At 38.0% G+C, this 25,528-nt stretch overlaps 1 protein-coding gene across 1 annotated transcript; it reads left to right on the forward strand.

Moving 5' to 3' along the window:
* Nucleotides 1-22,275: 22,275 nt before the first annotated feature.
* NAP1L2 (nucleosome assembly protein 1 like 2) lies at nt 22,276-24,854 on the forward strand. Its single transcript, XM_010358440.2, has one exon. The coding sequence runs from the start codon at nt 22,662-22,664 to the stop codon at nt 24,048-24,050; it is 1,389 nt and encodes a 462-aa protein (XP_010356742.1). The 5' UTR covers nt 22,276-22,661; the 3' UTR covers nt 24,051-24,854.
* Nucleotides 24,855-25,528: the final 674 nt, after the last annotated feature.

Raw genomic sequence — 25,528 nt, forward strand, 5'->3', positions numbered from 1 at the left:
ACCATTATGTAATGGCCTTCTTTTTCTCTTTTGATGTTTGTTGGTTTAAAGTCTGTTTTATGAGAGACTAGGATTGCCACCCCTGCTTTTTTTTTTTTTTTTTTTTTTTTTTTTTTTTTTTTTTCTTTCCATTTTCTTGGTAGATCTTCCTCCATCCATTTATTTTGAGCCTATGTGTGTCTCTGCATGTGAGATGGGTCTCCTGAATATAGTACAGTGATGGGTCTTGACTCTTTTTTTTTCCTTTTTTTATTGTTTCTCAATACACACATTTATTTGTACTGAAAATTGTAAAAATAGCACAAAGGTTTTCTCATTACAATCCAAATTTTTGAAAGCCAGAAAATCCAATTATTATGCTCTAGCCAAACTACTCAGTGTTTTATTTTTCTATTATTATTATACTTTAAGTTCTAGGGTGCATGTGCACAACGTGCAGGTTTGTTACATATGTATACATGTGCCATGTTGGTGTGCTGCACCCATTAACTCGTCATTTACATTAGGTATATCTCCTAATGATATCCCTACCCCCTCACCCCTCCCCACAATAGGACCCGGTGTGTGATGTTCCCCTTCCCATGTCCAGGTGATCTCATTGTTCAATTCCCACCCTTGTGTGAGAACATGCGGTGTTTGGTTTTCTGTTCTTGTGATAGTTGCTGAGAATGATGGTTTCCAGCTGCATCCATGTCCCTACAGGGGTCTTGACTCTTTATGCAATTTGCCAGTCTGCATCTTTTAATTGGAGCATTTATACCATTTACATTTAAGGTAAATATTGTTATGTGTGAATTTGATCCTGTCATTATGATGTTAGCTGGTTATTTTGCCCATTAGTTGATGCAGTTTCTTCCTAGCATTGATGGTCTTTACAATTTGGCATGTTTTTGCAGTGGCCAGTACTGGTTGTTCCTTTCCATATTTAGGGCTTTCTTCAGGAGCTCTTGTAAGGCAGGCCTGGTGGTGACAAAATACAATTATGTGTCTTGGGGTTGCTCTTCTTGAAGAGTATCTTTGTGGTGTTCTCTCTATTTCCTGAATTTGAATGTTGACTTGCCTTGCTAGGTTGGGGAACTTCTCCTGGATAATATCCTGAATAGTGTTTTCCAACTTGGTTCCTTTCTCCCTGCCACTTTCAGGTACACCAATCAAATGTAGATTTGGTCTTTTCACATAGTCCTGTATTTCTTGGAGGCTTTATTTGTTTCTTTTTCTCTTTTTTCTCTAAACTTCTCACTTTATTTCCTTAATTTGATCTTCATTCACTGATACCCTTTCTTCCATTTGATTGAAACAGCTACTGAAGCTTGTGCATGTGTCGCATAGTTCTCATGCCATGGTTTTCAGCTCCATCAGGTCATTTAATGTCTTCTCTGCACTTTTTATTCTAGTTAGTCATTCATGTAATCATTTTTCAAGGTTTTTAGCTTCCTTTCGATGGGTTTGAACATCCTCCTTTAGCTCAGAGAAGTTCGTTATTACCGACCTTCTGAAGACTACTTCTGTCAGCTCATCAAATTCATTCTCTGTCCAGTTTTGTTCCATTGCTGGTGAGGAGCTGCAATCCTTTGGAAGAGAAGAGGTGATCTGGCTTTTAGATTTTTCAGCTTTTCTGCTCTGGTTTCTCACCATCTTTGTGGTTTTACCTAACTTTGGTCTTTAATGTTGGTGACCTACAGATAGGGTATTGGTGTGAATGTCCTTTTTGTTGATGTTGATGCTATTCCTTTCTCTTTGTTAGTTTCATTCTAAGAGTTAGGTCCCTCAGCTGCAGGTCTGTTGGAGTTCGCTGGAGGTCCACTCCAGACCCTGTTTGCCTGGGTTTCACCAGTGGAGGCCGCAGAATAGCAAATATTGCAGAACAGCAAATATTGCTGTCTGATCCTTCCTCTGGAAGTTTGTCCCAGAGGGGCACCCATCTGTATGAGGTTTCAGTTGGCCCCTTCTAGGAGGTGTCTCCCAGTTAGGCTACACAGGGGTCAGGGACCCACTTGAGGAGGCAGTCTGTCCATCCTCCGAGCTCAAACACCATGCTGAGAGAACCACTGCTCTCTTCAGAGATGTCAGACAGCAATATTTATGTCTGCAGAAGTTTCTGCTGCCTTTTGTTCAGCTATGCCCTGCCCCCAGAGGTGGGGTCTACAGAGGCAGCTGGCATGGCTGAGCTGAGATGGGCTCCACCCAATTCAAACTTCCTGGTCACTTTGTTTACCTACTCAAGTCTCAGCTCTGGTGGACACCTCTCCCCCTGCCAGGCTGCTGCCTCACAGGTTGATCTCACCTTGTTGCACTAGCAGTGAGCAAGGCTCCATGGTCATGGGACCCACCAAGCCAGGCGTGGGATGTCATCTCCTGATGTGCCATTTGCTAAGACCATTGGAAAGTGCAGTATTTGGGTGGGAGTGTCTCATTTTTCCAGGTACCATCTTCAGTGAAGGCACGACTTCCCTTGGCTAGGAAAGGGAAATCCCCTGACCCCTTGCACTTCCTGGGTGAGGCAATGCCCCAACCTACATCAGCTCACCTTACATGGGCTTCACCCACTGTCCAACCCATTCCAATGAGATAAACCAGGTATCTCAGCTGAAAATGCAGAAATCACCCATCTTCTGCATTGATCATGCTGGGAACTGCAGACTGGAGCTGTCCCTATTCAGCTGTCTTGACATTTACTCTTAATATTGGATAGCATTTATACTTTAGTGAAGAAACAAGTTCACAGGTTGGATGTCTGTTTCACTCAAATTTACGTTTGGAGGAAAAAAACTTGACTGTAAAATATTTAGATTTATATAAGAAAACGTTACAAATAAGTCACAAGAAGGTATATAAAACTTGCTTTATTGCATGGGTCAGAGGAATTCCAATGCTTAATACTTTTAAAAAAGAGTAGACTATTTATTCTTCAATATCAATTGTGCTGTATCTTTTAAGATATTTAATCTGTTACTTATATGTGGAATGAAAGCTTGAATAAGCCTGAAGGGAAAGGAAGAGGTGGTGTAGAAAGGTGGGAAATCTGTCTGAAGATTCTATTAAACACATCCCTTTGCAAAACAAACAAACAAACAAAAAATAGAAAGCAGGATCTTAAAGAGGTATCTGCACACTCATGTTCATTGCAGTATTAGCCAAGACATGGAAGCAACCTAAATGTTCATCTGTAAGTGAATGGAAAAAGATGTGATACATATACACAATGGAATATTATTCAGTCATAGAAAAGAATGAAATTCTGTCATTTGCAGCAACAAGAATGGAACTGTAGGACATTGTAGTAAGTGAAATAAGCCTTTGAGAAATTAAAGAAAAATAAATGAAAAGAATTTGTTTATGCATTGGAAGACTTGATACTGTTAAAATGCCAATTCTCCCCAAATTGATCTAGTGATTCAATGTATTCTCTTTTAAAATTCAAAGAGGTGTTTTCTTTGCAGAAATTGACAATCTTATTATAAAATTTGTATAGAAATTCAAGAGACTCAGAGTAGCCAAAACTATTTTGAAAAAAGAAGAAGCAAAATGATGGAGGGCTTTCACTTTCCAATTTTTTTAAAGAAACTATCAAGCTATGGTAGTCAAGATGGTATGGTACTTTCATAAGGTTAGACATTATAGATTAATGAAACTGAGTTCAAATTCTAGAAATAGATTCTTTTATTTATAGCTGTGGTAAGTTTGAAGATGTTGGGGCTGACCAAGGAAAACACAAAACAACAACACAGCATCATTGTACAACTTTATTAAATGGTGCTTAAAGAGGGTTGTATGAAAGAGTAAATCCCTCACCACAGCATCCATGAGAAGCATCATGAGGTCTCAATTAAGAAGGTGAAGTGGGTGAAAAAATTTCCAGGAGACAGGTGATTCAGAGAGGTAGCTTATGCCTTTAAGCAGCGTTGTTCAGCTGCAAAGTGAGAAGTCACTGGGTCAGAAAGCTCCAAAAGGCAGCAGTGATTTGGGATCTTTTACGATTACAGTGTTTGTGTTATCTAAGGCTAACAGAAGTGGGGTGTACTTTTGTGGAGTGAAAGGCAGGAGGTAAAAGAGACAATAATATACTTATTCCGGCTACATTTAGAACATTTTGGATGTGTAATAATTTGAATTTGGTGCAGACAGGCTTTAAGCTAACAACCTGCTGTGAAGGAGTAAACAACAAGGGGGCCAATACAGAGGGGCCATCCTTGGCCCATTTTTACAACAGTCAAGTGATGTTGTGATAAGGGTACCAACACAATTCATTGAGGAATGGGTAACCTTTTTAACAAGCTGTTTGCAGCAAAGGGATATCCACATGCAGAAAGCTAAGCCAAGACTCATAACTCTCACAATACACAAAAAATTAACACAAAATACATTATAGACCTAATATAAGTATTTTTTTTGAGAAGGGTCTTGCTGTGTTGCCCAGGTTGGAGTGCAGAGGCACAATCATAGCTCACTGAAGGCTCAATTTCCTGGGTGGAAGTAATCCTCCGGCCTCAGCCTTCCAAGTAGCTGGGACTACAGGCACACACCACCACACCTGCATTTTTTTTTATTACTTTTGGTAGAGATGAGGCCTTGCTATGTTGCCCAGGCTCCTAAATGTAGGATTTAAAACTCTGACACATTTATCTATAGGAGAAAATATTTAATGTCTTGGTTAGGCAGCTATTTCTTAGTTATGACATAAAAACACAGTCCATTGAATAAAAAATGATAAAATGGATCCCATCAAAATTCAAAACTTCAGCACTGAAAAACAGTTTCTCATTAGGCATAAAAAGACATTGCACCTTATGGTGAAAAATATTGCAAAATGTGTAACTGAAAAGGACTTATATCCAGTATATGCATAGAACTCTTACACCTCAATAATAAAGGCAAACCAATTAAAAATAGGCAAAAGATTTGAAGACATTATACCAAATATATATGAATTGCTAATAAAAATGTGAAGAGATGGTTATAAGTGAAATACAAATTAAACCACAATGTGATAGCATTTCATACATAATAGAATGATTAACATTAAAAAAGACTTGCACACAAATGTTTATTCCAACGTAATTCATAGTAGTCAAAGTTAGAAATAGCCTGCATGTACATCAACTGGTGAAAAAATAAACATAATGCGGTATATCCATATAATTCAATGCTATCCAGCATAAAAGAAATTACTATGGATACATGCTACAGCAAAGATAAATCTCAAAATCTTTATTTTCAATGAACAAAGTCACACACATGAGAGAAAATGTTGTATTTATTTTTTTCAATTCTGTGGAGAAAGTCAGTGGTAGCTTGATGGGGATAGCATTGAATCTATAAATTACCTTGGGCAATATGGCCATTTTTGGATATTCATTCTTCCTATCCATGAGCATGAAACATTCATCCATTTGTTTGTGTCCTCTTTTATTTCATTGAGCAGTGGTTTGTAGTTCTCCTTGAGGAGGTCCTTCACATTCCTTGTAAGTTGAATTCCTAGGTATTTTATTCTCTTCGTAGTAATTGGAAATGGAAGTTCACTCATGATTTGGCTCTCCATTTGTCTGTTATTAGTGTATAGGAATGCTTGTGATTTTTGCCCATTGATTTTGTATCCTGAGATTTTGCTGAAGTTGCTTATCAGCTTAAGGAGATTTGGGGCTGAGACGATGCGGTTTTCTAAATATACAATCAAGTCATCTGCAAACAGAGACAATTTTACTTCCTCTATTCCTAATAGAATACCTTGTATTTCTTTCTCTTACCTTCATTTTGTTAATTGCCTAGTAGTCATTCAGGAGCAGCTTGCTCAGTTTCCATGTAGTTGTGCAGTTTTGAGTGAGTTTCTTAATCCTGAGTTCTAATTTGATTGCACTGTGGTCTGAGAGACAGTTTGTTGTGATTTCTGTTCTTTTACATTTGCTGAGAAGTGTTTTACTTCCAATGATGTGGTCAATTTTGGGATAAGAGCGATTTGGTGCTGAGAATGTATATTTTGCTGATTTGGGGTGGAGAGTTCTGTAGATGGCAATTAGGTCTGCTTGGTCCAGAGCTGAGTTCAAGTCCTGGATATCCTTGTTAACCTTCTGTCTCATTGATGTATCTAATATTGACAGTGGAGTGTTAAATTCTCCCATTATTGTGTGGGAGTCTAAGTCTCTTTGTAGGTCTCTAAGGACTTGCTTTATGAATCTAGGTGCTCCTGTATTGGGTGCATATATATTTAGGATAGTTAGCTCTTCTTGTTGAATTGATCCCTTTGCCATTATGTAATGGCCTTCTTTGTCTCTTTTGATGTTTGTTGGTTTAAAGTCTGTTTTATGAGAGACTAGGATTGCCACCCTTGCTTTTTTTTTTTTTTTTTTTTTTTTTTTTTTTTTTTTTTTTGCTTTCCATTTTCTTGGTAGATCTTCCTCCATCCATTTATTTTGAGCCTATGTGTGTCTCTGCATGTAAAATGGGTTTCCTGAATACAGAACACAAATGCGTCTTGACTCTTTATCCAATTTGCCAGTCTATGTCTTTTCATTGGAGCATACAGTCCATTTAAAGTTCATATGGAACCAAAAAAATAACCCACATAGCCAAGACATTCCTAAGCAAAAAGAACAAAGCTGGAGGCATCACGCTACCTGACTTCAAACTGTACTACAAGGCTACAGTAACCAAAACTGCATGGTACTGGTACCAAAACAAATACATAGACCAATCAAACAGAACAGAAGCCTCAGAAACAACATCACACATCTACAACCATCTGATCTTTGACAAACCTGACAAAAACAAGCAGTGGGGAATGAATTCCCTATTTAATAAATGGTGCTGGGAAAACTGGCTAGCCATATGTTGAAAGCTGAAACTGGATCCCTTCCTTATTCCTTATACAAAAATTAATTCAAGATGGATTAAATACTTAAATGTTAAGACCTAAAACCATAAAAATGCTAGAAGAAAACCCAGGAAATATCTTTCAGGACATAGGCATGGGCAAAGACTTCATGACTAAAACACCAAAAGCAATGGCAACATAAGCCAAAATCAACACATGGGATCTAATTAAATCAAAGAGCTTCTGCACAGCAAAAGAAAATATCATCAGAGTGAACAGGCAACCTATAGAATGGGAGAAAATGATTGCAATCTACCCATCTGACAAAGGGCTAATATCCAGAATCTACAAAGAGCTTAAACAAATTTACAAGAAAAAACAAACAACCCTACCAAAAATTGGGCAAAGGATATGAACAGACACTTCTCAAAAGAAGACATTTATGCAGCCAACAGACATATGAAAAAATGCTCATCATCACTGGCTGTTAGAGAAATGCAAATCAAAACCACAGCAAGATACCATCTCACACCACTTATAATGGTAATCATTAAAATGTCAGGAAACAATAGATGCTAGAGAGGATGTGGAGAAATAGGAACACTTTTACACTGTTCGTGGGAGTGTAAATTAGCAGACAGTGTGACAATTCCTCAAGGATCTGTAACTGGAAATGCCATTTGACCCAGTGATCTCATTACTGGGTATACACCCAAAGGTTTATAAATCACACTACTATAAAGACACATGCACATGTATGTTTATTGCGGCACTATTCCCAATAGTAATGTCTTGGATCCAACAAAAATTTCCATCAATGATAGACTGGATTAAGAAATTGTGGCACATATACACCACGGAATACTATGCAGCCATAAAAAATGGTGGGTTCATGTCTTTTGCAGGGACATGGATGAAGGTGGAAATCATCATTCTCAGCAAACTATCACAAGGACAGAAAACCAAACACTGGATGTTCTCACTCATAGGTAGGAGTTGAACACTGAGAACACATGGACACAGGGCAGAGAATATCACACCTCGGGGCCTGTGGGGGGCTGGGGGGCTGTGGGAGAGATAGCATTTGGAGAAATACCTAATGTAAATGACAAGTTGATGGGTGCAGCAAGCCAACATGGCACATGTATACCTATATAACAAATCTGCACATTCTGCACATGTACCATAGAAATTAAAGTATAATTTTAAAAAAAGTAAAGATGAAAAAGAGTCCCAGATTAGTCAGTGAAAAAAAAAGATAACATGTTGTATAATTTTATTTATAAGAAATACCCACAAATGCAAAGCTATAAGACAAAAAGTGAATTAGTGGTACCTATAGCATGAGTAAGAAGTGTAACAGTAATTATTTATGAAAGATAATATTGAGATGATGAAAGTGTTCTAAAACTGATTCATGGTTTTAATTGTACAACTTGGTAAAATAATTTAGTCTCAGTTTTAGTCATTTCTGCTCTGATTTTTATTATTTTTTCTTCTACAAATTTTGAGTTTGGTTTGTTCTTGCTTTTCTAGTTCTTTAAGATGCATTATTAGGCTATCTCTTAGTATTGCTTTTATTGTATTCCATAGGTTTTTGTGTGTTGCATTTCCATTGTCATTTGTATCAATAAGATTTAAATTTTTCTTCTTAATTTCTTTATTGACCCATTGGTCATTCAGGAGCATGTTTTTAATTTCCATGTATTTGTATAGTTTCCAAAGCTCCACTTGTTATTGAGTTCTAGTTTTATTTCCTTGTAATCAGAAAAATACACTTGATATGATTTGGACTTTTTAAAAATTTGATGGGACAATTTTTGTGGCCTAACATATGGTACATCCTGGAAGTTGTTTCATGTGCTGTTAAAAAGAATGTGAATTCTGCAGCTATTGAATGTAATATTCTGTAAATATCTATTACATTCATTTGGTCTATAGTGCAGATTAAGTCCAATGTTTGTTGATTATCTGTCTGGATGGTAGGTCCATTATTGAAACTGAGGTTTTGAAGTGTCCTGCTGTTATCGTATTGCAATATATCTCTCCCTTTAGATATATTAATATTTGCTTATATGTTTGGGTGCTACAGTATTGGTCACATGTATGTTTACAATTGTTATATCCTCTTGCTGAATTGACCTCTTTATCATTATATAATATAATGAATTTCTTTTTCTCTTTTTACAGTTTTTGACTTAAAATCTGTTTTATCTGATATAAGTAGAGCTATTCTTGCTCTTTTATGGTTTATATTTGCATAAAGTATCTTTTTCTATCCCTTCATTTTTTTTTGTTGTTTTTTTTTTTGTTTTTTTTTTGTTTTTTTTTCGGGTTCCCCCTTCTTTCTTTTTTTTTTTTTTTTTATTATACTTTAAGTTCTAGGGTACATGTGCATAACGTGCAGGTTTGTTACATATGTATACTTATGCCATGTTGGTGTGCTGCACCCATCAACTCGTCAGCACCCATCAATTCATCATTTATATCTTGTATAACTCCCCAATGCAAACCCTCCCTCCTCCCCCCTCCCCCCTCCCCATGATAGGCCCCAGTGCGTGATGTTCCCCTTCCCGAGTCCAAGTGATCTCATTGTTCAGTTCCCACCTATGAGTGAGAACATGCGGTGTTTGGTTTTCTGTTCTTGTGATAGTTTGCTAAGAATGATGGTTTCCAGCTGCATTCATGTCCCTACAAAGGACGCAAACTCATCCTTTTTTATGGCTGCATAGTATTCCATGGTGTATATGTGCCACATTTTCTTAATCCAGTCTGTCACAGATGGACATTTGGGTTGATTCCAAGTCTTTGCTATTGTGAATAGTGCCGCAATAAACATACGTGTACATGTGTCTTTGTAGTAGAATAATTTATAATCCTTTGGGTATATACCCAGTAGTGGGATGGCTGGGTCATATGGTACATCTAGTTCTAGATCCTTGAGGAATTGCCATACTGTTTTCCATAATGGTTGAACTAGTTTACAATCCCACCAACAGTGTAAAAGTGTTCCTATTTCTCCACATCCTCTCCAACACCTGTTGTTTCCTGACTTCTTAATGATTGCCATTCTAACTGGTGTGAGATGGTATCTCATTGTGGTTTTGATTTGCATTTCTCTGATGGCCAGTGATGATGAGCATTTTTTCATGTGTCTGTTGGCTGTATGAATATCTTCTTTTGAGAAATGTCTGTTCATATCCTTTCCCCACTTTTTGATGGGGTTGTTTGTTTTTTTCTCGTATATTTGTTTGAGTTCTTTGTAGATTCTGGATATTAGCCCTTTGTCAGATGAGTAGGTTGCAAAAATTTTCTCCCATTCTGTAGGTTGCCTGTTCACTCTGATGGTAGTTTCTTTTGCTGTGCAGAAGCTCTTTAGTTTAATTAGATCCCATTTGTCAATTTTTGCTTTTGCTGCCATTGCTTTTGGTGTTTTAGACATGAAGTCCTTGCCCATGCCTATGTCCTGAATGGTACTACCTAGATTTTCTTCTAGGGTTTTTATGGTATTAGGTCTAACATTTAAGTCTCTAATCCATCTTGAATTAATCTTTGTATAAGGGGTAAGGAAAGGATCCAGTTTCAGCTTTCTACTTATGGCTAGCCAATTTTCCCAGCACCATTTATTAAATAGGGAATCCTTTCCCCATTTCTTGTTTCTCTCAGGTTTGTCAAAGATCAGATGGCTGTAGATGTGTGGTATTATTTCTGAGGACTCTGTTCTGTTCCATTGATCTATATCTCTGTTTTGGTACCAGTACCATGCTGTTTTGGTGACTGTAGCCTTGTAGTATAGTTTGAAGTCAGGTAGCGTGACGCCTCCAGCTTTGTCCTTTTGACTTAGGATTGTCTTGGCAATGCGGGCCCTTTTTTGGTTCCATATGAACTTTAAAGCAGTTTTTTCCAATTCTGTGAAGAAACTCATTGGTAGCTTGATGGGGATGGCATTGAATCTATAAATAACCTTGGGGAGTATGGCCATTTTCACGATATTGATTCTTCCTATCCATGAGCATGGTATGTTCTTCCATTTGTTTGTGTCCTCTTTTATTTCACTGAGCAGTGGTTTGTAGTTCTCCTTGAAGAGGTCCTTTACATCCCTTGTAAGCTGGATTCCTAGATATTTTATTCTCTTTGAAGCAATTGTGAATGGAAGTTCATTCCTGATTTGGCTCTCTGCTTCTCTGTTACTGGTGTATAAGAATGCTTGTGATTTTTGCACATTAATTTTGTATCCTGAGAATTTGCTGAAGTTGCTTATCAGCTTAAGGAGATTTTGGGCTGAGACGATGGGGTTTTCTAAATATACAATCATGTCATCTGCAAACAGGGACAATTTGACTTCTTCTTTTCCTAACTGGATACCCTTGATTTCTTTCTCTTGCCTGATTGCCCTAGCCAGAACTTCCAACACTATGTTGAATAGGAGTGGTGAGAGAGGGCATCCCTGTCTTGTGCCAGTTTTCAAAGGGAATTTTTCCAGTTTTTGCCCATTCAGTATGATATTAGCTGTGGGTTTGTCATAAATAGCTCTTATTATTTTGAGGTACGTTCCATCAATACCGAATTTATTGAGCGTTTTCAGCATGAAGGGCTGTTGAATTTTGTCAAAAGCCTTTTCTGCATCTATTGAGACAATCATGTGGTTCTTGTCTTTGGTTCTGTTTATATGCTGGATTACGTTTATTGATTTGCGAATGTTGAACCAGCCTTGCATCCCAGGGATGAAGCCCACTTGATCATGGTGGATAAGCTTTTGGATGTGCTGCTGAATCCGGTTTGCCAGTATTTTATTGAGAATTTTTGCATCAATGTTCATCAGGGATATTGGTCTAAAATTCTCTTTTTTTGATGTGTCTCTGCCAGGCTTTGGTATCAGGATGATGTTGGCCTCATAAAATGAGTTAGGGAGGATTCCCTCTTTTTCTATTGATTGGAATAGTTTCAGAAGGAATGGTACCAGCTCCTCCTTGTACCTCTGGTAGAATTCAGCTGTGAATCCATCTGGTCCTGGACTTTTTTTGGTGGGTAGGCTATTAATTGTTGCCTCAATTTCAGAGCATGCTATTGGTCTATTCAGGGATTCAACTTCTTCCCGGTTTAGTCTTGGGAGAGTGTAAGTGTCCAGGAATTTATCCATTTCTTCTAGATTTTCTAGTTGATTTGCGTAGAGGCGTTTATAGTATTCTCTGATGGTAGTTTGTATTTCTGTGGGGTCAGTGGTGATATCCCCTTTATCATTTTTTATTGCATCTATTTGATTCCTCTCTCTTTTCTTCTTTATTAGCCTTGCTAGCGGTCTGTCAATTTTTTTGATCTTTTCAAAAAACCAACTCCTGGATTCATTGATTTTTTGGAGGGTTTTTTGTGTCTCTATCTCCTTCAGTTCGGCTCTGATCTTAGTCATTTCTTGCCTTCTGCTAGCTTTTGAATGTGTTTGCTCTTGCCTCTCTAGTTCTTTTAATTGTGATGTTAGAGTGTCAATTTTAGATCTTTCCTGCTTTCTCTTGTGGGCATTTAGTGCTATAAATTTCCCTCTACACACTGCTTTAAATGTGTCCCAGAGATTCTGGTATGTTGTATCTTTGTTCTCATTGGTTTCAAAGAACATCTTTATTTCCGCTTTCATTTCGTTATGTACCCAGTAGTCATTCAGGAGCAGGTTGTTCAGTTTCCATGTAGGTGAGCGGTTTTGATTGAGTTTCTTAGTCCTGAGTTCTAGTTTGATTGCACTGTGTTCTGAGAGACAGTTGGTTATAATTTCTGTTCTTGTACATTTGCTGAGGAGTGCTTTACTTCCAATTATGTGGTCAATTTTGGAATAAGTGCGATGTGGTGCTGAGAAGAATGTATATTCTGTTGATTTGGGGTGGAGAGTTCTATAGATGTCTATTAGGTCCGCTTGGTGCAGAGATGAGTTCAATTCCTGGATATCCTTGTTAACTTTCTGTCTCGTTGATCTGTCTAATGTTGACAGCGGAGTGTTGAAGTCTCCCATTATTATTGTATGGGAGTCTAAGTCTCTTTGTAAGTCCCTAAGGACTTGCTTTATGAATCTGGGTGCTCCTGTATTGGGTGCATATATATTTAGGAGAGTTAGCTCTTCCTGTTGAATTGATCCCTTTACCATTATGTAATGGCCTTCTTTGTCTCTTTTGATCTTTGATGGTTTAAAGTCTGTTTTATCAGAGACAAGGATTGCAACCCCTGCTTTTTTTTGTTCTCCATTTGCTTGGTAGATCTTCCTCCATCCCTTTATTTTGAGCCTATGTATGTCTCTGCATGTGAGATGGGTCTCCTGAATACAGCAGACTGATGGGTCTTGACTCTTTATCCAGTTTGCCAGACTGTGTCTTTTAATTGGAGCATTTAGTCCATTAACATTTAAGGTTAATATTGTTATGTGTGAACTTGATCCTGCCATTATGATATTAACTGGTTATTTTGCTCGTTAGTCGATGCAGTTTCTTCCTAGCCTCGATGGTCTTTACATTTTGGCATGTTTTTGTGATGGCTGGTACCGGTTGTTCCTTTCCATGTTTAGGGCTTCCTTCAGGGTCTCTTGTAAGGCAGGCCTGGTGGTGACAAAATCTCTAAGCATTTGCTTATCTGTAAAGGATTTTATTTCTCCTTCACTTATGAAACCTAGTTTGGCTGGATATGATATTCTGGGTTTAAAATTCTTTTCTTTAAGAACGTTGAATATTGGCCCCCACTCTCTTCTGGCTTGTAGAGTTTCTGCCGAGAGATCTGCTGTTAGTCTGATGGGCTTCCCTTTGTGGGTAACCCGACCTTTCTCTCTGGCTGCCCTTAAGATTTTTTCCTTCATTTCAACTTTGGTGAATCTGGCAATGATGTGTCTTGGAGTTGCTCTTCTGGAGGAGTATCTTTGTGGCGTTCTCTGTATTTCCTGAATTTGAATGTTGTCCTGCCCTACTAGGTTGGGGAAGTTCTCCTGGATGATATCCTGAAGAGTGTTTTCCAACTCGGTTCCATTTTCCCCCTCACTTTCAGGCACCCCAATCAGACGTAGATTTGGTCTTTTTACGTAATCCCATACTTCTTGCAGGCTTTGCTCATTTCTTTTTCTTCTTTTTTCTTTTGGTTTCTCTTCTCGCTTCATTTCATTCATTTGATCTTCAATCGCTGATACCCTTTCTTCCAGTTGATCGAGTCGGTTACTGAAGCTTGTGCATTTGTCACGTATTTCTCGTGTCATGGTTTTCATCTCTGTCATTTCGTTTATGATCTTCTCTGCATTAATTAGTCTAGCTGTCAATTCTTCCACTCTTTTTTCAAGATTTTTAGTTTCTTTGCGCTGGGTACGTAATTCCTCCTTTAGCTCTGATAAGTTTGATGGACTGAAGCCTTCTTCTCTCCTCTCGTCCAAGTCATTCTCTGACCAGCTTTGATCCGTTGCTGGCGATGGGCTGCGCTCCTTCGCAGGGGGAGATGCGCTCTTATTTTTTGAATTTCCAGCTTTTCTTCCCTGCTTCTTCCCCATCTTTGTGGTTTTATCTGTCTCTGGTCTTTGATGGTGGTGACGTACTGATGGGGTTTTGGTATAGGTGTCCTTCCTGTTTGATAGTTTTCCTTCTGACAGTCAGAAGGACTGTCTGTTGGTCTGTTGGAGATTGCTTGAGGTCCACTCCAGACCCTGTTTGCCTGGGTATCAGCAGCAGAGGTTGCCGAAGATAGAATATTGCTGAACAGCGAGTGTACCTGTCTGATTCTTCCTTTGGAAGTTTCCTCTCAGGGGTGTACTCCACCCTGTGAGGTGTGGGGTGTCAGACTGCCCCTAGTGGGGGATTTCTCCCAGCTAGGCTACTCAGGGGTCAGAGACACACCTGAGCAGGCAGTCTGTCCGTTCTCAGATCTCAACCTCCGCGTTGGGAGATCCACGGCTCTCCCCAAAGCTGTCAGACAGAGTCGTTGGCGTCTGCACCGGCTCCCGCTACTTCCCCTGTTGGTCTTCAGCTGTGCGCTGTCCCCAGAGGTGGAGACTACAGAGACAGGCAGGCTTCCTTGAGCTGCTGTGAGCTCCACCCAATTCGAGCTTCCCAGCGGCTTTGTTTACCTACTTAAGCCTCAGCAATGGCGGGCGCCCCTCCCCCAGCCTCGCTGCTGCCTTGTGGATCGATCGCAGCAGACTGCTGTGTTAGCAGTGAGGGAGGCTTCGTGGGCGTGGGACCCTCCCGGCCAGGATTGGGATATATTCTCCTGGTGTGCCTGTATGCTTACAGCGCAGTATTGGGGTGGGAGTTACCCGATTTTCCAGGTGTTGTGTGTCTCAGTTCCCCTGGCTAGGAAAACGGATCCCCTTCCCCCTTGCGCTTCCAGGTGAGGCGATGCCTCGCCCTGCTTCAGCTCTCGCTGGTCAGGCTGCAGCAGCTGACCAGCATCGATTGTCCGGCACTCCCTAGTGAGATGACCCCAGTACCTCAGTTGAAAATGCAGAAATCACCGGTCTTCTGTGTCGCTCGCGCTGGGAGTTGGAGACTGGAGCTGTTCCTATTCGGCCATCTTGCTCCGCCCTCTATCTCTATCCCTTCATTTTAAGTCTATGTTTGTCCTTGTCTGGAGTTGGGAGAGAGGTGATGCAGGCACTCCCTTGGTTGCCACCGCTTGTGTCATGCTGGGTCACATCCCAAGTCTACAGCCTCCAAGACCAGTGCAGAACCACACTTAGGCTTGCCCAAGGATCTCAGTCACTAGTCACCTGGTTGCCACTGAAATTTATTTGTGGCCCAAGGCTACTGTAGTTAGCCAGTCATAAAGTGGGCCAGGACTTTAACTCCTCCCACCAGGGCAGTAGATTCACCTCTGGCCCAGAACTGGTTTAAATGCTCTCTCCAGGAGAACCTGTGGAAATCTGTCTGGTGTTGTGTTCCACTGTGACACTATGAGATAAGGCAGCACTGCGTTCCAAAGCAAAATCCCACACTCACTTTTCTCTCCCTCCCTAGGGTGTACAGCTTCTCTCTCTGGGCTGCACTGCCTGGGATTGGGATGGGGGTGTAAGTAACGCAAGACTGTTCTTCTTTCCCTCTTCAATGCATCTTTTCTTTTTGTTATGCTAAAACCAGAAACTCTGATATCTCATTTGATTTTTTACTTCTTATGAAGGTATTTTATGCATGGAAAGTTATTCAGTTTAATGTCCCCATGGGAGAAATGATTGCTGGGAGTTCTATTTAGCCATCTTGCTCTGCCCGCAATTGGTAAATATAATTTTAAAAATCATTCATTCATGCACTTGAAATGGGTGCATTACATGATACACAAAATAAGCCCAAGTAGAATTATTTTAAAAGCAAATAAAACTGACATGAACATTATTGTACAAGCCTTTTTGTGTATTTACATAAGCAGGTCATTGCTGCATCCTAGGGGAGGCATGTGTTTAGATTTAGTAGATACTGCCAGCAATTTTTAAAGTTTTTATACCAGTTTACACTCCCATTAGCAATATCTAAGAGTCCAAATTGCTCTACATCTTTGACAAAATTTTGAATTGTTAGACATTTTAATTTTAGCCATTGACAATTTTCTTTATATATTAATCATTTATTAGATTTGTATCTATATATGTGTTTTGGGTATCTATATTTCACCCATTTTTCTTAGGTCTCATTTTACTTAAGATGTTATTTATGTTTTTTGCTTGTTGGTTTGGGTTTTTTAAATTTATTTACTCATTTGCTAAAAATTTACTGAACATCTATTTTTTGCCAAGCAAATACTGATGGGACCTTTTTATTTTTTTGAGACAGGTCTCACTGTCATTCAGGCTGGAGTGCAGTGGCACAATCATGGCTCACTGCAGTCTTGGCATCCTGGGCTCAAACAATCTTCCTACCTAAGCCTCCACTGTAGCTGGGACCACAGGTGTGTACCAACATGCCTGGCTATTTTTTATTTTTTACTTTTTTGTATAGATGGAGGTCTCACTATGTTTCCCAGGCTGACTTCAAACTCCTGGGCTCAAGTGCCCCTCTCACATTGGCCCACCATAGTGTTGGAATCATGGGTGTGAGCCACTGCATCTGGCCAGGGTTTCTTCTTAAAAAAATTTTTTGTTGATTCATAGTAATTGTAAATATCTATGGGATACATGTAATATTTTGATACATGCCCAAAATGTGTATTGGTAAAATCAGGATAATTAGGACATCCATCACCTGATAAATAATAAGTATTTATCATTTCTTTGTGTTGGGAACATTCAAAATCTTCTTTTATAGCAATATTGAAATATACAATAAATTACTAGTAGTAGTCACCCTATTGTGTGGTTGAACACTAGAACTAATTCCTTCTATCTAACTGTATTTTGGTACCCATTAATTAACATTTCCCTCCACTCTACCCTTCCCAGCCTGATAATCACTATTCTATTCGCTACATGCATGAGATGAGTTTTTTAGTTCCCACATATTACTGAGAACATGTGATACTCATCTTACTGTGCCTGGCTTATTTCACTTAACGTAATGTTCTGCAGTTCCTCCCCTGTTGTTGCAAATGACAGAATTTCATTCTTTTTATAGCTGAATTATATTCCTTTGTGTGCATGTGTCATATTTTCTTTATCTTTTACTGATGGACATGGGTTGATTCCATATCTTGGGTCTCATTAATAGTGCTACAATAAACATGAGAATGCAGAGATCTTTTCAATATACAGATATTCTTTCTTTTGGACATGTACCCAGCAGTAGGATTGCTGGACCATATGGTAGTTCTATTTTAAGCTTTTTGAGAAATGTTCATACTGTTTTCCATAGTGGCTGTACTAATTTACATTCCCTTCAACAGGGTATATGAGTTTCCTTTTCTTTGCATCCTTGCCAGCGTTTGTTATTTATGTATTTTTTGATAATAGTTATTTTAACTGGGATGAGATTATATCTCATTGTGGTTTTGATTTGCATTTCCCTGATGACTAGAAATATTGAGCATTTTTTTCATATACTCTGGCCATTCATTCATGTATCTTCTTTTGAGAAATGTGTATTCATTTTTTTTGCTATTTTTTAATCAAATTATTTGTGTTTTTTTCTATTGAGTTGTTTGAGTTTCTTATATATTCTGGTTATTACACTCCCTTGTCAGATGGATATTTTGAAAATATTTTTCCCATTCTGTAAGTTTTCTCTTTACCCTATTGTTTGTTTTCTTTGCTGTGAAGAAGCTTTTTAGCTTAATGTGTTCCCATATGTCTACTTTTGCTTTTGTTGCCTGTGCTTTCCAGGGCTTAAAAAGAAAATCTTTGGGCTGGGCGCGGTGGCTCAAGCCTGTAATCCCAGCACTTTGGGAGGCCGAGACGGGCGGATCACGAGGTCAGGAGATCGAGACCATCCTGGCTAACACGGTGAAGCCGCGTCTCTACTAAAAAAATACAAAAAACTAGCCGGACGAGGTGGTGGGCGCCTGTAGTCCCAGCTATTCGGGAGGCTGAGGCAGGAGAATGGCGTAAACCCGGGAGGCGGAGCTTGCAGTGAGCTGAGATCCCGCCACTGCGCTCCAGCCTGGGCTACAGAGCAAGACTCCGTCTCAAAAAAAAAAAAAAAAGAAAAGAAAATCTTTGCTCAGACCAATGTCCTAAAGCCTCTTCTCAGTTTTGTCTAGTAGTTTCATAGTTTCAGGTCTTACATTTAAGTCTTTAGTTCCTTTTTATTTGATTTCTGTATATGGTGAGAGATAGGGGTCCAGTTTTATTCTTTCTCATACAAATATCCAGCTTTCCCAGCATCATTTATTGAAGAGTCTGTCCTTTCCCTAATGTATGTTTTTGGTGCCTTTGTTGCAAATGAGTTGGCTGTAAAAGTGTGGATTTATTTCTGGGTTCTCTATTCTGTTCCATTGGTTTGTTGTGTCTATATTTATGACAGTACCATGCAGCTTTGCAGTACATTTTGTCATCAGGTAATGTGATGCCTCCAGCTTTGTTCTTTTTGCTCAGGATCATTTTGGCTATTTGGGATCTTTTGTAGTTTCATAAAAGTTTTAGGATACTTTTTTCTGTTTTTGTGAAGAATGTCATTGGTATTTTGATAGAGATTGCATTGAATATGTAGATTTCTTTGGGTCCTATAAACATTTTAACAATATTGATTCTTCTAATCCATAAGCATGGAATATCTTTCCATTTTGGGGTTCTCTTCATCTCTTTCATTAGTGTTTTTATAATTTTTATTGCACAGATCTTTCACTTCTTTGGTTAAATTTATTCCTAGATGTTGTATTATTTTCTTGTAGCTATTGTAAATGGTATTGTTGTCTTGATTTTTTTAAATTGCCTGCTGCTGGCGTACAGAAATGCTACTAATTTATGTATGTTGATTTTGCTTCATGCAACTTTGCTTAATTTGTTTGTTAGTTCTAACAGTTTTTTGTGGAGTCTTTAGGTTCTTCTAAATGTAAGATAAGGTCTTCTGTGAACAAAGATATAAATTAGCAACTTTTTTTTCCAATATGTATGTCCTTTATTTCTTTCTCTTGCAGAATTGCTCTGGGTAGGACTTCCAGTACTATGTTGAATACGGTTTTTAAAAATATTTTTCTCTACACTTTATATTATGATAAAACATACATAACATAATAGTTACCATTTTACCTGTTTTTAAGTCTGCAGTTCAGGAGCATTAAGTACAATTACACTGATGTGAACTATCATCACCATATATCTCCAGAATATTTTCTTTTTCTTGAACTGAAACTCCATACACATTAAACAATAACTTCCTTTCCTCCCTACCCGAAGTCTCTGAAAACCATATTTCTACTTTCTGTCTCTGTGAATGTGACTGCTCTAGATACCTAATTTAAGTAGAATCATACAATATTTGTTCTTTTTTATCTGGCATTTTCACTTAATGTTTTCAAGGTTCAACCTTGTTGTATGTGTCAAAATTGCATTCCTTTTAAAGCTTAAAAATTCCTTTCATTATAGATATAATATATTTACATAATACACATTATATATATTATGCATATATGTTATACATATTATATATAATGAAAAATGTTATATATTTACACATATATATTACATTTTATTTATCCATTCATCCATCAATGGGCTTTTGGGCTGTTTCTAACTTTTGTTTATTGTGAATAATGCTGCTATGAACAGGGATACACAAATACTTGTTTGAGACCCTGCCTTCAACTTTTTGGGTATATACCCAGAAGTGGAATTGCTGAATTATATGGTAATTCTACGTTTAATGTTTTGAGGAACTGTCATACTGTTTTCCATTATGGCTGTACCATTTTACAATTCTCAGCAATGCACAAGAGTTTCAATTTTCCATGTCTTCATCAACACTTATTTTCTCTGTGTGTGTGTGTTTTCTAATGATAGCTATCCTAATGAATGTAGTATGTAACTGTGGTTTTGAATTGCATTTCCCTAATTAGTGATGTTGAGCATATTTTGACGTCATTACTGGCCACTTGTTTCTCTTCTTTGTAGAAATCTTTATTCAAATCCTTTGGTCATTTTTGAATTGGTGTGTTTTCCTTTTCTTGGTTATTGATTTGTAGAAGTCCTTTATATATTTTAGATATTAATCTCTTATTATCATATATATGATTTGCAAATATTTTCTCCAAAAAATTGTCTCTTAAAGCTGTTGATAATATTTTTTGATGCACAAAAACTTCTAATTTTGAAAAAGTCCAATTTATCTATGTTCTCTTTTGTTGTCTATGCCTTTGCAGTCACATCTTTTTTGTTTTATGTAACAAAACAGAGCATTTCCCTTGTGGTTTCTGTGAATGCCTGTATGACTCTGAGGACTCTTCATTCTTAAAAGTAGATAAAAATACTTTCTCTTTGTCCTTTCTAATAGTTTAACTGTATAATATATTTAAATAACAATACATTTTATTTTAAATAATGTATCACATTTTGGAGAGTGCTTAAAAATATTGCAATATACTAACAAGAGGGAAAAGTTTGTAAAACCATTTATTCCAATTTTATTTTTCAAAACCTCCAGCCTAAACACAAACATATATATATATATAAGCAAATTAGAAAGAAAAGTACCAAAATGTCCACATTGGTGCTCTATGGGTTGTGAGGCTTCTAGTGATTTCTGTGGTACTCTAAAAATTATCTCATTTTCCAAATTTTCTAAAATGAGCATAAATAGTATTTATTATCTGAAAACTACAAGGAATATTGCAACTACAGAAATAGAAAAGGGAAACTTAGAGTGGATGGGACTCATAACTGTGGAATCACCACACTGAGATATGAGTCTCAAAATTTAATTTTGTAAATACTGTAATGATATGTAGTACACAGGAATAAAATAAGTAAAAGGAAAAATTTATCTACAAACTGACAGAATCTAGAAATAAATACAACAGTATGTAAACAGTTTTAATATCTGTGATAGTAACAAATTTTTCTTTAAATCTGAAAAATAATAGTCACTTAAAATTTTTAAAAATTGTTCAATTAATAAATGATCCAAATTAGAAATATGAACAAAATAAACCTCACCAATGATTACTATAGAGAGGAAATTTTAATTACTGCAAAGCATTCCACCCTATGAATGCCTTATCAAATAGTTTAACCATTTCTTTAATGCTGAGATTTAGATTATTTCCAATTAACTCAAAAACATCAAGCAAATGTTATGATTTCTAAGAATAAATATAACTTTCCATTTTGGCTTTTATATATATGCATATTTCTAAAGGTTATTAAAGCCAGCATTAAGGAGAAGCAGAAAGTCACTATTGGAACTGGGGTTATTTATAAGCCAAGCAGCTGGTTAATTGTGGTGAATTGTCTGGTATGTTTACTTGTCACATAGTTGTATACACCATACTGGTTTTTCATAACAGGCCCTCATTCGCCCCCACTGCCATCGGACTTCCTCCTCCTCCCCTCACAGGAAATGTTTCGAGAATTTTTCAATCTAAAATCGTATAGGTTGTGAAAAATACAGACAAACATAATATAGAATATTTAAATAACTGACACACCACCTAAAGACCATCAATGCTAATTCCTGGTGTTTTTAATCTTTGAAGCGTTTGTTTATCAGCTCTTCCACCATCCATCTCTCCCCTCCCCAGATCCCCGATCTAAAATCAAAGAGATTGATTTAGGATGGGTGGGTGCCTTGTCCTCTCTCATTGTTCGACATTTTAGTTACATTTTCTCTGAGCTCTCTGGAAAGCATAAATGTATAATATCGGTTAAAAGTTAGATGAAATGAACTAATAAACGCTATGGGATTCCAGAAAACTCCACGGGAGACGGGCTAGAGGACGAGGAGGAGGTGGATGAATCAGCCATATTAGAGAGTCTGGGAAGGTGAGCAGAGTTGAAAACTTGATAGATCTAATAATTTACTGGCTCTGGGTTTGTCAGTCACTACAGTGCAGCAAATGAGATTAGAGCAGAGTTGTGGGAGGGAAGGAGGTGACGCAGCAATCTATTTGCACCAAGAAATTTTAGGCAAGTGACAGCTGCGTAATCATACTGCGGCACCGTTTTTTTCTTGCAGCAGTAGCTGCTTGCGGAGGAGGTCTGCCCACTGCGGCTCTCTGCAGTCTCTGGCTCTCTCCTGCAGGATCGGTCAGCGCAGCCGTCGCCGCCCTCTGCACCCAGCCCAGGCCGCCACTGCTTCAATCCGATTCTCAAAACCTCAGCACCACCTTTTATCCCCGAGGCAGCCTTGATCGTCGTTCCCTCAGTCCGGACGCCACTGCTAGGTCCGACCACCGCCGCTTCTGATATTTCGGTGAGTCTTTTCCTGCAGAGGTTTGGTCTCCCGATCTCTGTGGTAGCCACCTTAGGCGTGTACGGTCCTTTGAAAAAATGGCCGAGTCAGCGAACCACAAGGAGCTGTCAGAATCCAGTCAACAAGAGGCTGGTAATCAGATAATGGTGGAAGGGCCCGGGGAACATCCGGAGCGCGGTGAAGATGCCGCTGCTGGGCTTGGAGATGATGGGAAGTGCGGTGAAGAAGCCGCAGCTGGGCTCGGGGAAGAAGGGGAAAATGGTGAAGATACTGCTGCTGGGTCCGGGGAAGATGGGAAAAAAGGTGGAGATACTGATAAGGACTCAGACCCAGACCGTCCAAAAGGACTTATCGGTTATGTTTTAGATACAGACTTTGTTGAAAGTCTACCTGTGAAAGTTAAGTACCGTGTGTTAGCCCTGAAAAAGCTTCAAACTAGAGCGGCCAATTTAGAATCCAAATTCCTGAGGGAATTTCATGACATTGAAAGAAAGTTTGCTGAAATGTACCAACCCTTACTGGAAAAAAGACGTCAGATCATCAATGCAATCTATGAACCTACAGAAGAGGAATGTGAATATAAATCAGACTCTGAGGACTATGATGATGAGGAAATGTGTGATGAAGAGATGTATGGTAATGAGGAGGGTATGGTACATGAGTATGTGGATGAGGACGATGGTTATGAGGACTATTATTATGATTATGCTGTTGAGGAGGAGGAGGAGGAGGAGGAAGAGGAGGAGGATGACATTGAGGCTACCGGAGAAGAGAATAAAGAAGAGGAGGATCCTAAGGGAATTCCTGATTTTTGGCTGACTGTTTTAAAAAATGTTGATACACTCACTCCTTTGATTAAGAAATATGATGAGCCTATTCTGAAGCTCCTGACAGATATTAAAGTTAAGCTTTCAGATCCTGGCGAGCCCCTCAGTTTCACACTAGAATTTCACTTCAAACCCAATGAATATTTCAAAAATGAGTTGTTGACAAAGACCTATGTGCTGAAGTCAAAGCTAGCATATTATGATCCCCATCCCTATAGGGGAACTGCGATTGAGTATTCCACAGGCTGTGAGATAGATTGGAATGAAGGAAAGAATGTCACTTTGAAAACCATCAAGAAGAAACAGAAACATCGAATCTGGGGAACAATCCGAACTGTAACTGAAGATTTTCCCAAGGATTCATTTTTCAATTTTTTCTCTCCTCATGGAATCACCTCAAATGGAAGGGATGGAAATGATGATTTTTTACTTGGTCACAATTTACGTACTTACATAATTCCAAGATCAGTATTATTTTTCTCAGGTGATGCACTTGAATCTCAGCAGGAGGGGGTAGTTAGAGAAGTTAATGATGCAATTTATGACAAAATTATTTATGATAATTGGATGGCTGCAATTGAGGAAGTTAAAGCTTGTTGCAAAAACCTTGAGACATTAGTAGAAGACATTGATCGTTAGAGCAGAGTACATATGGCCCTGAAATTAACTGCCCTAGATACAGTTACTCAAGGTATAAGAAGTCTTGTATTCTGTACTTTTCTTGTAGTGTCAGTTAAAACATATGTTTCAAAAATATAAGAAAAGTTAAAAAAATAATTAATTTGCATTTTAGTAGTAGAATGTTTTCAAGAAACGTACACTGTGGTAAATAATTTAAAACACTAGTATAGTGTTGTGTAGCTTCATCCTTCTGAAGTCTTTTTGTCATGTAGCTATTCATCTGTGGCTATGAAACTATCAGAAATGCTAAGTGAGATCAATATTTGTTTGGAAAAAAAAATCTTGGGAAGCAACCCAAGGGTTTTTGCTGTTGTTTTTCTTTTTCTATTTTTGTTTACTTAGTCCTTTAGCTAGTGGATTTAATTTTGTTGTGCCTGCTTCATTTTGCAATAACAATGCAGTAGAATTTAAAACTTGAATGCTTAAGAGGCCTGCATATAGATAAGAATTTCAGGCAAAACTACATTTATTGTTAATAACAGCTTGTTCATAGGCTCTTGTATTTTATGTAACTGTGATAAATAATGAAACTTAGTTATATTGAGGTTATTGTTTATCAGTGAAGTGTTAGTCATAGTATTTTCAAAAGTTTGCACATATTGTTCCGTGTAATTGTGTAAGCCATAATTACAGTGTATAATTCTCTTTTCCTACTAAATCATTCATTGAAAGTGATCACTTTACCATTTTGAAAAGATATTTCATGTTCTTTCACTGCAAAATAAAATGAATAAAAGTTTCAGAGTGTCTCATGTTTAAAAATTGATTTATTTATTGTTGCAAAAGTAACATGTTCATTGGGGGACATTTGGGCAATACTGAAAAAATTCATTAATTAAATACAAAATCCATATACCACCCACCTACCCCAAAATAAGCACTGTTAATGTTTTGATTTATTTTCTACAATTATGTTTGTATATGTTTATACACTCATGCAGATTTACTAAGACTATACTAAAATGTGCAAAGAAAGTATATCTTTCTTGGTGTTTATAATTATGCTGTTCATAATCTCGAGTCTACCTTCACTACACAAGATTGCAGGGAAACAAAATTCTCAATTCTAATCAATCCAGTTATCTCAGTGCTATTTAATAATTTAAGCACCATTTAGAAATAACAGGCTCCTGTGTGTGTTAGATTGTATTTCATATTTCTTACCTACCCTTCCACAATGTCATCTAGGTATATATGGGATTACATTATTAATTGTGGCTGGGGTGGGAGTGGAGTGCCCTGATTCAGGATAATGGGATGTGGTTGATCAGACCCTTGTCCCAGAGCTGACTTTGCCTTTGTTGCATGTGGAAACAGAGGCTATGCTTCTCCCTTTGGCAGACTCTGAAAAGATCACATTCATACCTCTAGTACAAGAGAGAACTTCTTGGTCCCCTCCATGCCACGTGGGAACTGAGAGTAACTAGAAAATGCTA

This window comes from Rhinopithecus roxellana, chromosome 7 (assembly GCF_007565055.1).
Source record: "Rhinopithecus roxellana isolate Shanxi Qingling chromosome 7, ASM756505v1, whole genome shotgun sequence".
NCBI classification, from domain to species: domain Eukaryota; kingdom Metazoa; phylum Chordata; class Mammalia; order Primates; family Cercopithecidae; genus Rhinopithecus; species Rhinopithecus roxellana.

Bases quoted from the DNA above. Each gene is read 5' to 3' on its own strand.
- NAP1L2 (XM_010358440.2), top strand. From the start codon at position 22,662: ATGGCCGAGTCAGCGAACCACAAGGAGCTGTCAGAATCCAGTCAACAA.